The 17,270-nt window shown below is 38.3% G+C and overlaps 1 protein-coding gene across 1 annotated transcript in view; it reads left to right on the plus strand.

Annotated features, from left to right (window-relative positions):
• LOC136760498 (neural-cadherin) overlaps positions 1-17,270 on the plus strand; it is a 107,029-nt gene that overhangs the window by 41,234 nt on the left and 48,525 nt on the right. The window contains exons 2-4 of the mRNA XM_066715932.1: positions 12,373-12,567; positions 14,488-14,713; positions 15,197-15,401. Of these exons, the coding sequence (XP_066572029.1) occupies positions 12,373-12,567; positions 14,488-14,713; positions 15,197-15,401 (626 nt within the window). The remainder of the gene's footprint in view (positions 1-12,372; positions 12,568-14,487; positions 14,714-15,196; positions 15,402-17,270) is intronic.

Genomic DNA, 17,270 nt, shown 5'->3' on the forward strand with positions numbered 1-17,270 from the left:
ATGGCTTTGTATGGGTACCTAAAAGCGGTTCTGAAGCAGTCTGATTAAGCCAGCATGGGTCCTATAGGAGGGTAGTTGAGAGCACTGTACTTTTATGTGAAACTATCTGAGTGGAAATCTAGTTGTGGCGGAGCTATTTTACCTGAATCGTAGTGAGCCGGGCTTTAGTATTCTGAGTCCCTGCGGGGACAGGGGTGCAGAGATTAGCATGAATGGCTAAAACAAGGAGCTGTCAGCCCTTCCCAGCAAGACACACTTCAGTCCTACTGGGCCTAGTTTAGCCTGATCCCTGTTCAAGGCCACCTCGCTAAGTCTGTCTCCTTTTTTCTGCTCCATTTGATCGACACTGATAAGTATTTAAAGACACAGCTCGCTAGAGAATAAAACGAGAAGAAATTTAGTCAGAGAGCTCTACACATCCCACAGGGCGAAAAGGGAGATCAAGTGCTCCAGGAAAGCCAGCAGTAGCTTTTTATTTCAGAAAAAAGAAAACAAGATGGGAAGAATCTGCATGTTTTTTTCATCGGAACTGTAGTTACCTAATTTCTACATTACTCACGCTGGCTGCCTCTTCTGGGCATTTCATTTTAATTACTTTGACTGCTTTAACTGTTTTGTTTTGTTTGGGTTGTAAATAAGCAAAAGCAAGCAAAATAAAGCTGTGTTTACAGAAGTTGCTTAAGTTGGCATGACCCATACTTAATAGGTGTGTTTTTTTCCATGATAGACTTAAAATATTGTGTGGAATTATCTTATACATCAAGATGGAGAAAGGAAGATTTTCGGCACTTATATTTAGGTTTCTGACACTCAAGAGAAGAAGGGCTGCAATTGTAGAAGCAGATCTCCATACTACTAGTAATCTTTCCTCAAATATTAAGACGAATTTTATCACAATTCGTTACATGTTGGGCTTTTATTAACAGTGATATCCTTCTACACATTAATTATGTACTTATAATTTAGATTTAGATAATGTGTGTTTTATACATTTGTTTCGTTATGTCACAATTAGTGTTTTCAGTTTAAATCTGCTCTACTGTTTTAGTCACCACTGTAATGTGAAAGCTATCTCATTATACAGTAATTTCTTACTTGGATACACAGCATACAAAATGAATAGTTTTGCTTGTAAGAGTTTAGGGCTTTCAGCGTATTGTTTGTACAATACAGAGCATTGCTGATGTAACCAAGGCAGAGATAGACATTTACATTTCATAACTCATAGGACCATGACAGAAAGAATACACATTCTGTCATGGCCACAATTCTGTCATGTGTTATATTGCCTTTTTACTTTTCTTTAAATATATCTTTGGCAATTATCTTTCCCTTTCTGATCCGCCCATTGCAGAATTAATCAATTGTCCCTGACCAGTGAGCCATAAAAATAAGCTCCCCAATTTTTGCTTCCACCTTGCAATGGATCTAGGGTTATAATGCCAAGTGGACAACAGAATCAGTTCTTAATGATAATCCTCTTGCACTCAGGAGTCAAGCTGGAGGTCACTAGCATGCAGTGAAAAGAGGATCCGCCAACTGACCCCACTTCAGCTAACCCTGTGGCACAATGCAATAGTGTGACAATAATGTCTAAGCCAAGTGGCACTCATTGTCTTTATAGGTTTTTAAGGGCATATAAATATAAATATATACACAATTATTTATATAATTAATCAGAAGCTGTTTTTTAATATTCGTTTGGCAGCCTTGGGATTCTTGGGATTTGTGGACGTGGTTGCCAGTTTAAAACCTTGAGGGGGTCTAACTCTGTGAATGGACCGCCTTCTTGAGTTTCAGTCCTGCAGACAGTCCACTCACTGGCTGTCACCCATAGGAGACAGACAGTGACAGACTGCGCTCATTACAGCTGGCAGATGGGCTTCTCTGTCTGTTGACGAGATCTGTGAGTCAAGTCGGTGGCACAGGCCTGCGCTGGTTGGGTGTGCTTGAGATGACGTGACAGGCAACTTCTGGAGCAAACGGCATTGGAAAATAAAGGCAGCCCCACCAGCCACCCCCCTTTACTACTTTTGATTGTCAGTTTTAAAAAGATTTTTTTACATAAACCATAAATAAGCAATGAGTCCTTGCATACATTTTTTACATGTTTTATTTTTTAATGCTGAACAAAAGTCCTCAGATATTCATAATTTACATTACAGTTCCATGTTCAGCGAGTCTATTTCTTTTGAGCCTGAGAACACAAATCATAGACTTTAGCTTTATTATGAAAACATTATCCAGAATAGTTTTAACAGAAGGGCTTCTTACCCTAAATGTAATGTCTGTATTAATAATTTAACTGGTATCCTATGGGTGCCTTCATATGTATTAAAAACATGGAGAAACTATAGTATAAATGAGTTTGCTGGATAAAAACTGTCTTCTATACCTAGAACTATAAATGTGCCCTTTGAGGTGACATACAAATACTTTTTATTTGATTTTAACCAGAGTCTACTTATTATATGCAGATTGGAAATACAGGCCTGGGAAAGTCTTATCTGCTCTTTCATGCTCCTCTCTTTTTTTCTTTCTTTTTATCTTTGCAAACTTGTCATCATATAACTAGACTTTCCAAAAAGATAGTATTTGTGTGTGTGTGTCAGTATCAGTTTTATTTTGGATTAATTTAACCACCGAGCCTAAAACATAAATTAGCAAAATTCAGCCAGATTTGAATCCTAAGATTCTCTGGGGAAAAAAAAAAAGTAGCTTCAGATAAATTAAAGTATAGGACTGAATATGTTTCATGTTTTGGCCTTTCCCATCTTACTAATAAAAACAGTTTTTTGGCACACGTCTGACATGCATCCTGATTATGCTGCCTATAAATAGGAAACATGTTTACGTTTATGCACAATTTAGATGTTTCTAATATGAATTCAAATCACATCAAGTGGAACATCCATCATGCTGTTTAACCACAGTGCATTTGAGAAATGCATTGAGCTATCTGGTAATGTGCTAAATAGATTATAGTGTTTGCTGCGGCTTCTCTGCACAATGGTGAACACAGTCCTGTATTTAAATGAGTCTGTAAAGAGTTTGACTGTTGCGAGAAAATGTGTTTATGCACTCACCAGACTGTAACAGTTGTTCTATTTGTGGAAAATTTCATGCCGTCTTCTGAAACGCAAATCTGTGCCATCCTGAGATAGTGTTAATTGTCTTGGGGACACTGCCCCAGAGAGGGAAATGGTAATTAAATGGTGAAAAGGGAATTGTTTTATTGCTCTAACTGCAGTATTTTAAACTGCCATCCCATGGCTTTTCTACAATAATGCTTGTAATACTAGACTGGAGTAATTAACTTTCTCTAAAATAAACTTTTTCACAGTAGCATCAAAAGAGGACAGTTGAATTATAAGAAAAAAAAGTTATCCCCTGCTTTAGCCTGATTGATTCTTTTCTTTGCTGTAGATTGAAAATTCAAATAGCAGGATCTTGCTGAATGTTTCAGATTTCTGCTTTCATCTGGTGTTGTGCATGTCAGTACCAGAAATCTCTTTGCAAAAGCCTTGAATTGTACATGTTTCCTTCTTCTAAGAAAATATATAATGATCTCAGAATGGATGGTAACAGGATCACATTAATACACATAGTCACATCAAAAATAAATACATCAGTGTATATTGATCTTGGAAACAGACTTAATCTGTGTTTCATATATTCTACACCTTGGGTTCATGAATGCATATGTGTCATGTTCATTTGTGACATTACCTTAAAGTTATGCCATCTATTCGATTCAACATGATTCATGTAGGACATCAAAATTGCCATTTGTGTCCAAATGCTGGGGACAGAATTTAATGTCACAAACAGTTGTGGGATTGTGTACAACAGTCATCAGTGCCACCAGACTTATTAGAATCATTAAAATAATCTCTTTGACTATCTATGTATTTTATGTTTGTATTTGAAATTAATAATCTCATGTGTACCATCACTGAGTTCTCAAGGTTCAGGCGATACAACACAACAGGTCCTGAATAAGAGGACAATTGTAAAATTTCAGTTATGGGGATTATATCTCAATTAATCAGTTTTATGTTTCCTGTTTTTAAATATAAAATCTCAGATTAGCTTTAAATACGGATCGCATTTTAAACATATGTATAAAATAATGAACAACGCAGTTATAAAGCATGAGATAGCCTTTGAAATCAACTCTAATCAGTTAATTATGGGAAATAATTGTGTCATGACACTCTTTTAAGGTTAGTAGCGAAATGTGTGTAAGACGTAAGAGACTAATCCTCCTTCATTAACTGTGACTTTGTTCACAAAAAAAATCCTTTCTGCATCTCTAAATTGCTCTAATTGAGATCTGGAGTTGTTGAAGTAGTTCAACCATGAATGGTCACAAGTTAGATATTTTAACACAGCAATAACATTTTTAGTCAGTTGATAGTGGGACACAGTGTGCTGTAGCCCTTAGCTAGCGCACAGCTTTTTGAGAGAGCTTACTTGCTTTCCATGCCTGGATGTTATTTGAACTGATTGTTTTCACATGCTGTACGTGTTTGGAGAGAAATTATTTAGCGTTAAATACTTCAGTTCCCTGAATTGAGTTGACTGAGTGGAATGGTGCCAGTATTCAGTTGTCAGAGGCAGCTGGTGGACAGTAACTCAGAGGTTAGTTAGAACACAGTTTTGGGCTGTAAATTGCTAGCTGATGCTGGGATGCCTCAGTCTACATTTCCTCTCTTTTGAGTGGGACAGTTACTGAGAATGAAAACACAAGGGATTTCAATTGGGGCACATCATGTCAACTGTCAAACAGGCGAATTGTCTCGTGCAGCGGCATTATTGACTGGCTGCTTGCCTGACCCCAGGGTGGTTTGGTATTCCTGTGGATAGAGGATCACATGCAGGTTTGGAAGCACAGAACTAGATGTCAGTTGCTTTATGAAGACAGTTTTCAGCAACTAGCCACCCTCAATAAAATGGGCAATCCTACCATCAGGGTTTCTCGTATGAAACTGAAGAAAAACACGTGAGGGGATTGGTCCGTGCGGCCTGAGCTCCTTGCAGGGCACAACATTTTGAGCTGGTTTGCAAGTGGTTTGCAAGTGGTTAGTCACAAGAAAGGTCAATATCTCGACAGTATTTCCGTGGTATATTTCAGGCTGCAACCAAGAAAACCCTCTCAACCAGGACAAGAAAACCACCAAAGAGAAGCGGCTTGTGAAAAAAAAAAAAAGTTTAAACTTTTTGAATCAGATATCAGTTCTGAGACATAACATGTAATGTCTTTAGTAGTATGTGTAAATATATTTATGTGTAAAATGTAGCTATTTGATACGTTTAAATAATCTTTTATACAGTATGAATAGTATGTGCAACATAAAACACTGCCCAAACAGGTCAGATCTACTCGTTAGTACGAACCCTGCCATAACCAGACCTGCTTGTTAGCTATCATGTGTCAGCAAGGTTTAGAATCAAGTGAAACAGAACTGCGATAGCTCAGATCAGACAAAGCTGTGAATGTTTGGATGAAATTGGTGTGCAAATTACACTGAACTATCTTGATTGTGTTCTTATATAAGTTAGCTTAATTTTATGTACAAATAATGCCTGCTTTCTGTATTACAGGGCAATATAACTACTGCTCTGCATAAACAATGTGGAGATAATTGTGTGGATTTTATTTTAAACTATGCAATAAAAGAAAAGAAAATGCTTCAGTAACCTGAAACCTGGAAATAATAGGGTGGAATGCTGTTTGGTGTTGTACTACATGGTTATATCAGTTTAGCTGACAGCCTCTTAATACACGCCAAACATTGTGCTGTGATTTTAAACATTTGGCTTTAGTTGTATGAGTATATTAGCAGTTGCTGTAGGGAAGACAGAGGTGTGTGTGTGTGTGTGTGTGTGTGTGTGGGGGGGTGTATCGTTCAAGCTGGAATAGAAGTCTTAGCGTGAAATCAACCCAAAACAGTGTGCTCTGAAACGTGCTCTCTTAATAAACAGTAAAAAAAAAAAATGGCACTTAATTAACATCACGCCTCTAGGAAGCCGGTTCTCTGGTGGTAGAACATCTCTGAAAAAAAAGTGGGCCAGTCTATAGGATCATTAATTAGGATATATTCGCCTCAGTCAACTCGCTTCCAGCAAACAGATGGAGAGCTGCTGTACCCTTATCCTTCAGCAGGGGCATTTTGTCTACAGCCACCTCCTGCTGTGCACTTTGCTGTATTTCTCAGGTTTTGTCCATTCTCATAGCTCGGGCCCAGTGAACACCGCTTGAATAATTGAACCTCATCTATTTTAGAGCGCCACTGTTCCTGGTTACCACAATCCACATTAACTCCTTTTCAATTAACCATTTTAATAGGTGATAAAAGATAAGTAGAGCCCTTTTTTTATTTCCACTGGCCTGTGTGCTGCGGTGGTAATGCAAATATAGAAACTGAGTGGGAAGAAAATCTTTTTTAACTGCTAATACTAGAGGTACTCCTGAGATACAGCTTTTGACTTTAGTCTGAACATTTATATATTTTTTTAGATTCTCCCTCTTTGACTTGCACCACATCTTGACGGGTTCGGATTCAGAGAAAAGCAAGCTGAGAAGAATTGTGCTCCATTTTTCGAGCTTTCATATACACGATTACGTTCAACTGACCTTGGAGGAGAGCGCGTCTCTTTTTCCTGGATTGCGCCATCGTTTTACACACACGAAAGGACAAAGTTAACATCTTTTACATTCATAGTCCCAGGAGACATAAAAAAAACAGTAGTTTAAAACGTATAATCTCATAGCTTGTCTCCTCTACACCCTGACTATTTTATCCTGGATGCAGTGGGCTGACATCATTGGGAAAAGTTGTTGTCAAACAATTTTTCTATAGAATTTCTAAGATGTTTATTTTTAGCTCTTAATGTACCTCATTGGTGCAGAATATACACACTATCTTTACCATTCTCTGCTAAGTATTAATGCAGGCTATGAACTTCTTCTGAAAGGAACTCATACTTTTTTTAAGGGGAAATGAATACAGAATATGGGTTCTGTACTGCAAATGTGTAATGTCTTAATTGGAGAGTAACAATAATAACAATGGAGTCTTTTATGAGTTTTAATTCCAAGAGCACTACCTTGGCATTCGTAAGACTGTGAGTTCTTTATTCTGGCAATTAAGTCAGCTGTGTCGTTTAAATGCAAAGAGATGTCAGAAAATGCTGGTGACACTTGCAGTTAAAGACTCTTTGACTGACTCACTCATGCACTTTCTCACTCTCTCACTCACTCACTCGCTTCATTCTGTCTTGGGCTCTGAGCCGCATGTCAGCAGATAGCTGTAGGGGCTCCTCTGAAGACTCAATGACAAGTGTCTGTCTAGCTTGTCAGATCAACTCCTTGACCTCTGCTTTCGCTGTTTATCTATCGTGGAGAAAATACATCCTCTCTTCATAAGCTTGACACATCCCACAGAAATCTGGTGACTGAGGCTCACATGCAAGGTTGATACCAGTGCAGTGTCTAATCATGGAATTAGATTGACTGTATTTGAAATTCAAACATTTTAGTTTAGTCTGGGATCATCAATTACTAATTGGACCACAAAAGTGGGAAAAAATTATTGAAGATTCTCCATTAAAAAATAAAGAAATCATATATAAATAAATCTTATGATCATCCACTCAGATTTCATGCACTGGAAGAAACAAATGTTTTATTTTCTGTTCATTTTCTATTTCAGATCACTGTAGGTACAGTAAATACAAGACTGATTAAGTGCAAAACAGAAATGAGTGTTAGTATTGTTACACCCTAAATGCAGAGCACTATTTTGAGATTAATGTGCTGGCGTATTATGGAACAGATCATTTTTGTCTTGTTGTTTGAAGATTTTTCTAATATCTTATGTACTGTATGACTTTTTCCAGTTTAAAGTATAGTATATTGATCTGGGAAATAAGGGTGAGTGGTGTCCGCACACCTTTTTGCATAACTCTGACTGACATCTTTTGTATAAAGTGCAGTGTCAGCCAGAGATTGGCATAATCCGTGGTTCAATACTTTCTCCCCCTTTTTTCCCTCATAAATACAAATGTTTCCAAACCTTTCAGTGGTGACAGCCTTGTAAATGGGGGAAACAAATAAATAAATAAGCAAATAAATAAAGTAATATTCTAAAGGTGAAGGATCTCCTTTAATGCTTACAGTGAGCATTGTTATTCATGTTTGTGTGGAAGGCCAGGAGTTCTTTTCCATGTTTTTGAGCACTTTATAGCCTTTGAGAAAGTTTGCTTCCTTCCTGACTAAAGTGACTGTTTTAATGTTTCATGAGCATAGGCCTCATGCTGCTGCTGTGAGGCAGGTAGTTAATTCCCAAGTTCGCAGTGACTCACACTGTGTGGCAAACAGTGTGCGATGGTTGCTGCTTTACCAGCCTTTAAGTGCATTCTTCCCGGGATTCGAAGTGGGGGCTTCATCACAAGAGGCTCGGCAGAACAACATTAGAAAAGTCTTGACTCAGAGTAAAACATTTGCTAGTGCTGTTTCTGCATGAGTTTCATCTCTTGGATTCTAAATTGTGACATCACTATCAATTTAATCGGTGATGGTGCAGTCTGGGTGCCTATTGGATTTCCTTTCAGTGATTTATTTTTTTGTGGTATAGCCTTACAGAGCCGTAACAAAATAATGGTAAAGCCTGGACAGGTATGGTGAGCCATGATATATAATCTGGCAGATCAAGACAACTCACAGTAAGAGCATACTCTGAGAATATAAAAACAGCAAAATTAACAAGCACTTTTGTTCAGTACACTTCCACCAGGGTACTCCATCTTGATTTGTCTGATTCTGGCGATCCACACTCGTCCAATGCCATTTCAGTAGTATAAAAATTGACTTAGCATTCAAAACCAGCCTGTTCTCCCACAGGCTAACTCCCAATCTAGTTATGTGTTTCTGTAAAAAAATAACAGACACACAAAAAAAATAAATATATATATATATGCTGTCACCTGTGAATAGTCTGTGGTTCAATCCTGAATCCCTTACAGGGGACCTTATTATGAATTATTATAAGGCACTAATGCAAATGTGAGAAAACAACATTTTGTTTTTGTTCCTGGAGTTAGTCAGAGCACTTAAGGGTTTCATATAATTCAGCTGAAGTCTTGATATACCGCCTACTAAGCCATATAGTTCATTTTTTGAGGCTGTTGCACACATCAATGCACTTCTCTGCTTTATAACTAGAACTGTCAACAGGGTGTAAATGATAATGAGGATCTGTATTCAGATATATACATTTATACATAAATGTTTTATATGTGGATTGTCTAGGGAGTACAGATGAACTCACAATAAATTAATTTGAATACAGACACTTATGTATATTTCGTCACACTATACAATAATGGGTACCAATTCCTTATACCTTATGCACTTCTTATGCTGTTAACCAAATGCATTACAAGGTTAGGGTCAGAGTAAGGGATAGGGTTACTGACTAGGTTTGGGGTTAGAGCTTATACACGTGATCAACATTCAGTGGAAGTGCATGAGCATTCATATGATATTCCTGTGGGATTCATACATTAATACATTAAGAATTGGTACCCATTCTTGTAATGTGTTACTCTCTATTTTCTTTTCACCTCGGAACTGCAACTGTCCTTTTAACATCTGAGAGAAATGCACATCACATTTTAGCTGCACAAATGCCTGAAGTCACCAGGACAGATGAAGGAATAACTTAAAATGTAAATTATTTTGTTGCCAGCATTTGTCCATCATTTTTTAGACTACCCTTGGTGATAATAAGTCAGTGTTTTCCTACTAGAAATATGATTTGGGTTTGTCTTAAAAAATCTCCTCAAAATTAATCCCCACTTGCATTTCTATTGATGTCAACAATTTTACATACAGCATGTCTGTGTTTACACCCCACTACGGCTGCGGGATTAATGGGTTTCATTTGAAAGATAAGTGCTGTGGAGAATTCCTGGAGCTGTGACTTCCATCAGTAATCTGTATGGATGTATGCTACATTTATTCTTCATATTTTCTACATGAAACAAATTGTCTGGAATCAGGGCTGTTTCACCAACTCCCCCCACCCCCTGCTCCCTTTAAATGGACCAAAAGCATTGCTGTATATGGACACTCAGCTGCAGTCTTCAGGGACCCTCAGTGGTCCACATTTCTTGTTCAATCAACAATTAATTGCTTATTTTAAAAGCTAACCTGCTTCACAGAAATAAAATAAAGGTTACAAAGGAGCGGATGCTATTTGGTCCTTCTTGATTGTTTGGTGTGAGTAGCATAGTGATCCAAATAAATCTCCAAGAGGTTTTTTAAAGGCTCCCAGGAGCCTGGCTTCAATTACATGACTGAACCCAACTACTGTCCCTAAGTCTTTGTAGCATTGCTAATGTTGATGCTGCTCTCCTGGATTGACACTGTCAATAATACCTGAATCAAGTCTCCTCATAGTCTTCGGATTTCCACACTAAAGAGACTGAGTTTGTTTGATATGCACTATCAGTCTCAATCTGGTTCTATCTCTCCTCTCTTCTCTTGATTTGTGTCCATCAACTATATATTTAAAGCCTGACCACCCATTAGCTAAAAAGAGTCCACAAAAAATGAAATACAGTGTCATACAATGATGAATATAGCATAAGAAAATGCCATGACAAACATACAAAACCAAGCCATTACCAAAGCATATTCTCATCTGGCAGAACACCACAGATTCCCCAGTGCAGGTTTGGAATATATATTTATTTGTATTTAGAAGTGAAATACTGGATCATATCCATTTGAGAAGGTTTCCCAGGCTTGGAAGCAGCTTGTGAAAATGGGGTGGTCAGGAGGTCATGAATTTTAAAAGAAAATGGATTGGCCAGTTGAGACACTAGCTGTCTTCGGTGTCTGTGCCCTGTTTCAGGCTCTGTGTTGCACAAATTAAAGAAAGCTGGATCTTAAAGGTTGGCATTCCGGTCCATCACCCTCCATTACAGTCCTACTGCTGGCAATGTTTCAGAATCAGTGGCACTGACTTGAACTTAAAATTCACATGAAACAAACTTCTCACTTGTAGTAGCTGTCAAGATATTCCTCTCTCTCCCTCTCCCTTTTTTTGTCCTCTTCCGTGTAGGAAAAGGTTTAGCGTAGTTTTCTTCTTACCCTCAGTACTTAGTATTTACGGTTATCTTTCTGTTAGGCGAAGTGTGGCAATGACATGAATAAGGACACTAGAATCATACAATACGTATTTGTTTTGAATTCTGAGTCTCTTTTTTTATGATCTTTAGAGAATGTTTTAGAGCACTTGCTGAGAGCACAATGGAGTAAAAGAGTTGATGTGTTAACCAGAAATGTCATTCTGCCTTAATAAAAGAAAATCCTTGGGTTTAATGACACAGGCACTGTAGACTGCTGTGTGTAAAAGTGCTGAACACCCAATGGAATGTGAAACAATAAGAGCTGTCTATTTCATTTTATTATTTTATGGGAATGGATGATTCATTTCGGAAAATGAATTGCAGCTGCACCTATTGGAAAACTCACGCACAGCAGAGTTTGAAGGATAACCCCAAATGTGGTTATAGGGATGATTGAACACACATGCACACACACACACACATACACATATATATGAATGTACATTTATGCTTTCTGTGTGTGTTTGCATATATGCAGTGTGTTTGTATTTAAAATATTATCATAAAGGGAACTGTTGTAGATTTGACATTAAAAACTCCACAGATACAGGTAATACAGGTGCATTATCCCAGAATATGGAAGTACCTTTGCATGTCATAAATATGGGATAATTAATTATCTCAAAATGGCTTGCTTATTAATAACATTTTTTATAAATTAATGGTATTTTCGTTTAATTACATCTGAATTTTATGGAGCAGGTTAATCAGTCCCCATTGAGCAAGTGAGTATACAAAGGGGAATATTTTTTTTCCCATGTGGGAATGAATGATCTTATGAGGACTTATGAGATATGAAGCAAAACAAAGTGCTTCATTGCTACATAGACCACCCTGAAACTATCATGTAGGATATGGAATGGTCTAAAAAAACTAAAACAATATAAGGCACTGGGTTGTATGTTGCATATCTTTTCCTCCTCTTCCAGTTTAATTTCAATAGATATAACCTTCTGCTTCTGGTATTCTGGCTGTAAAAAAATATAAAATATGTATTTCTATATTCACAGAGGAAAAGAAATACAGGTATGGACAAACTCATGGTGAAGCTAAGGATACTTGGATGGAAGCCTAGTTTTGGCCTGTTACTCTTTTATTGAATTGTTTAAGCTTATGGGAACTGCACAAAGTCGCTTGATCATTGACCATTTTCTGCTCTGTTCTCTACAGGTGATGACTGGTATCTGTGCAGATTGACCCTGAGTGTCCCAAGTGTGGCGGACCTGGCATGGACAATGTTCCCCTTCCCCTTTCTGGCTGCAGTGTCCCCTGATGCAGCGAAGGGCACGGTGGTCTATCGGCTCTCTGTGCATCATGGGGGAAGTGAGGGCTCCTCAGTGGCGGCCCAGTTCAGTCTGATTGAAGGTAAGAAGCAAGTCATGGCTTTTGACAGGTACAGACAGCCCGTCTAAAGCAGGCTTTGAACACTTTCCAGCGCACACTGGGGAGGCTGTCACTTGAATTAGCAACCAAATGTGTGCTTGTTGTTATTCGATTGTGGTGAGGGAGATGGAAATGAGAGAGGAGAAGGGGAAAAATTGAAGAAGTTGGCTGGGAGTCCAACTGTGAGGATTTGATGATAATAACATAACAAAACAAAAACAACACAGGAAGGTTTAATAGGAGTGTCACAGCTTCAATTAAATACAAATCTTAACTTCAGATTAAGAGTTTTATATCATATTTACAGGTCGTTAAAGCAACAAAATAGAACGATCCCATTGTAAATTATTCAACAACGTCTTGCTGAAATCTGTTAAATGCACACAATTACAAATCTATGGTGTATATATAGCTATCTTTAATGTGGCAGTTCAATTGGAGGGGGCAGACACTCTACTATTTTCCTGGATGCATTTAGTGTTTTATTGACTACAGTAAAACTATATGAATTAATATAAAAGCAACAATGGAAAAATGTAATGTTTAATTAACGGTTTACAGAATATAATTGATTATTTGAACACCTGGCAAACACATATTTATAACAGCCATTGTAAATATGGCAGGTTTTTTATTTCATAATTTCTTTATTGCTTTTCAATTATATTCATAATGAGGTTTTGCTACTTTGCCAAATCCTTCACTGGGATTTCTTGCTTTAGTATTCTAAGCGATTTCTGAAATGTGTGGAGGTGGGTGAATTCCTTGCAATGATTAGGCATAGCAAAGGTTCAGGCGTTGCTAGGGGCAATGTGGAAAAGCCTGAGAATGGAAGAATACTCACCAGGCCTCACTGGGAAAACAGGCACAGACAGCAGTGTTATAATTAGTGCACAGCAACTGAAGCAAACACCATCAATCGCAGGGAAATCAGATATTTAATTTGCTGTTTTTTTATAGAACGGTGTTCGATACCAGGTTTCTTCCACAGCTCAGGGCTGCAAATGCTAGATCAAGATGTTTATGAGATTTTGGTGAGATCCAATCCCCCTTTCCTCAACAGAAGTTCAGCTTTTGTGCAGCTCATCTTATAGAGGAGTTTTCAACACAGATCAAACAAGTACAAATGTAATAAAGGCAATCCTGATTATAACACAGCCAAAGTTCATATAATACCTATAATGCATATTAAGACCTAAACTGAGGTTTAAAAACAGCACTATATAAATAAAGGCTCTTGGGTCTTTTTGGGAGCAGAATTCTATAATAGGGAATGTAATTACAAGAAATCGCTGGGCATAAACCTTATATGTTTACTATCCTTTTTCCTTAAACACAAATGTTTTTATTTGTATAATACAATTCAAACACACACACACACACACACAGAGATCATGTGAGTCATTACAAGAAAACACCTTTCTTCACACTTGTAAAGGAATGAGACAGAATAGTGCCCAGATCCATTTCTTACCTGGAGAAATGGTACGGTATTTATTGATAAGTAGTTCCCTGTGTTATATTTTTTGACATTAAAAACAGAAGGGTAAAGGCCTGACACCACAATGTAGTAAATCAGCTCCTGTATAATGATGGACTTAGACAAGCTACAAAGCCGGGTGCCACTATATATTGCAGCCTTCTGCAGAGCTGGCGATTTCTGATGCTTTCTGATGTCTCTCCAGTGATAAGCAGCTGTAACCTTCCCAGTGCTTCTTCGTTGCCTTAGGGGGAAGGGTTAAAATATCCTGACTTGGTCTTTCTTCTTCTGTAGGAAAAAAAATACATTTAGCCTGTTACCTAGCATTTCAGCCTCAGTTTCATGTAAGTTGTTAAGCCCCATATTGGCATATTGAAAGTCATGAATGGCACCTGTGCTTTGTTTCCTCCCCATCCCTTCAGGAAACGAGGAGCAATTCGAGGTGGACAGGAAAACAGGAGAGATCAGGACCACAGGGCAGCCGCTCACACTGCACAGTGAATACGAGCTCACAGTGCAGGCTATCGACGGGGAAGGCAGGAAGGGCCCCTACGCCACCATCTCTATCCTGGCCGGCCTCAGACCCCCGCAGTTCACCAACGCGTCTTACACAGTGTTCGTGCCCGAGAATACGGTGGCAGGGCAGGCGTAAGTACAGGCACCCCGGGGGCTGCCGCTCGTTGTGTGGGCAAACTCTCTGTTTTGATTGTGACTGGCTCTCAGTGTTATCTGGTAATCTGTTGCATGAGAAGATGTGCCCTGGAGAACAAGATGCATTACTTTGAATTGAAATATTTATGAAAGAGGCTGCTGGTAATACAACAGGAGTACTGTCTTAACGAACAAGTCAGTTCATCAGCTTTGGGCTGAGGCAGAAAATAACACATACTCTATCTGACTCCTTTTATAATTCATTGAGGGAAGTCGCAGCAAGTATTAAAGCATTCCTGATATTATCGTGAGTTTCTTGATGATCATCTTGACTGACTGTCTGTAGTCAGTTCTATGTATTTCCTATCTTCATTGAATTGTTTATACAATCTATCTATATTATTTTAGGCATAACTTGTTTCCATTGCAAGAAAAAGCTTCGGGAGGCGTTACATTGAAACAAAGACTTGTGTTTTACAGAGTGGCTGTGGTGGTGGCCATTTCCTTCCAGCAGAAGCCCCTGTCCTACACGCTGCTCTTCAATCCCAGCAGCCTTTTCAGCATCAACCAGGAAAGCGGGGCACTCAGCCTCATGCGGAGTGTAGATTATGAGAATGAACACCACCTCCATCACCTGCAAGTGCGAGCCACCGAGCCAGGCACTGGGCTGAGCAGCATCGCAGAGGTGAGGTACCTTTCTGGGCTGACTCACAATCTCACACAAGGGCAGAACAGCTTGGAAATTAACTGTCCACCAGTCTCAAGTCAAGCTATCCGTCGCACAGTATTTCAGAATCAGTTTGAAGTAAGTGATATGTGAGTGAAACAACTCTATAAATTGGTTGAAGCGCATAAATGAATGACAGCAGTTGCGGGGGTGATGACACATTCTTGATGGGCCCATGTAAAGGCTGGCAAGAGTGATTGCCATTGCAGAGCGCTGACACCATCTGTGGATACTGCTCTTTCCAATGCCCCGTTGCTACCGTGACGCCCTCCTGTCTGTGGTTCACCCGAGCAAACTGCTCTTTGGTCCGTTTCAATTAAGCCATTTGTTGCTAGGTGCCAAACCAAGACAGTGTATTTTCTTTTTTTCTTTTTTTTTTTTTTTTTCTTCTGATGAATGTAGCCACGATGCTTTTCAAAAGTTGAGCCCCTTAATCTTCCCTAAGTACTTGTAGCACTTATTATAACTAATATCCTTGCAAATCTGTGACATGACAAACAGTCATTAGTCATTTTAATTCTGCGTAACAGTCCTCCAAAGCTCTTCTTTAAAAGAAAAAGGATTTCAAAGAGAACAGAGAGAAAATCTGTTGCAATACCCGGGAATTCTTCACTTGATATGCTACATTTAAACGAAGCAAAAAAACCTCCAAAAAACAATTAACCCAACGTACAGTTTAGACAGATGGAAAAAGATCAAAACAGCAGAGAGAAAATATTGCGTGATTAGACTGATAGGAAGATTGGTTAGCTGGTTAGCAACTGTATGAATGTGCTCTACATAATATGGTTCACCATTTCCTCTAGATGCACAGAGGTGTGGGCTGCTCTGCAGTAAAATTTTCTGGCATGTGAAGCAGTGTTTGATGGCAGTGCAACTTGACAAACCTCCCTATCTGCGTTTTACCTCTGACCATTGGAAAATGTCAGCTGCTATAGCTGTCTCTTGCAGAAACAACTTTGCCTTCACTGTGGAGTTGCTATTCCATCCTAATAAGACACATCTCGGAGTAACCTACCTGCAAGTACTCATGTCTAGTTTTTTTTCTGCTATTTTCTCATCATGGCTTCGATATATTCTGTTAAATCTTCCACTGTCCTCATGGTCCTGAATGAGCTGCATCTTTTTACTTGAATTAAAGAAAGTAATAAGAGGGAAAGAAAAAGAGAGAAAGAAAAATAGAAAATAGAGAAAGGAAGGAAGAAATTGAAAAAGAAAAAAGAAAGAAAGAAAGGGGAAGAGAAAAACAATACAGACGAGAGAAAAATTCTCAAAAAATAAATACAGGGATAGAAAGAAAGAGAAACAGAGAAGTAACATATATATATATATATATATATATATATATATATATATACATAGCCCCTTGAGCTTTTTCACATTTTGTTGTGTCAGTGACTCAGAGATTCATGCATTTAAATTAGGATTTTTTCCACTCATCTACACACCATACTCCACACTGTTAAGGGGAAAGACAAGTTTTTCTTGTGAAATATATATGTTAAAAATTGAAATACCATAATTGGATAAGTCTCCACCCCCCTGGGTTAATACTTGGTGGAAGCATCTTTGGCAGCGATTACACATTTGAGTCTGTTGGGATATGTCTCTACCAACTTTGGGCACCTAGATTTGACAATATTTGAACATTCTTCTTTCCAACACACTTATCCAATCAAGCTATTTCAGTTAATATTTTTTATTCATTTCCTACAAATTTCTATAATATTTTTTTTCACTTGGAAGTCATGGGGTGGGATGTGTAGATCAACGAAAAAACAAAAACAATTTGAATGCATTTTAATTCCAGGCAATGAGGCAGCAAAA

The sequence above is a fragment of the Amia ocellicauda genome, chromosome 10 (assembly GCF_036373705.1).
Source record: "Amia ocellicauda isolate fAmiCal2 chromosome 10, fAmiCal2.hap1, whole genome shotgun sequence".
NCBI classification, from domain to species: domain Eukaryota; kingdom Metazoa; phylum Chordata; class Actinopteri; order Amiiformes; family Amiidae; genus Amia; species Amia ocellicauda.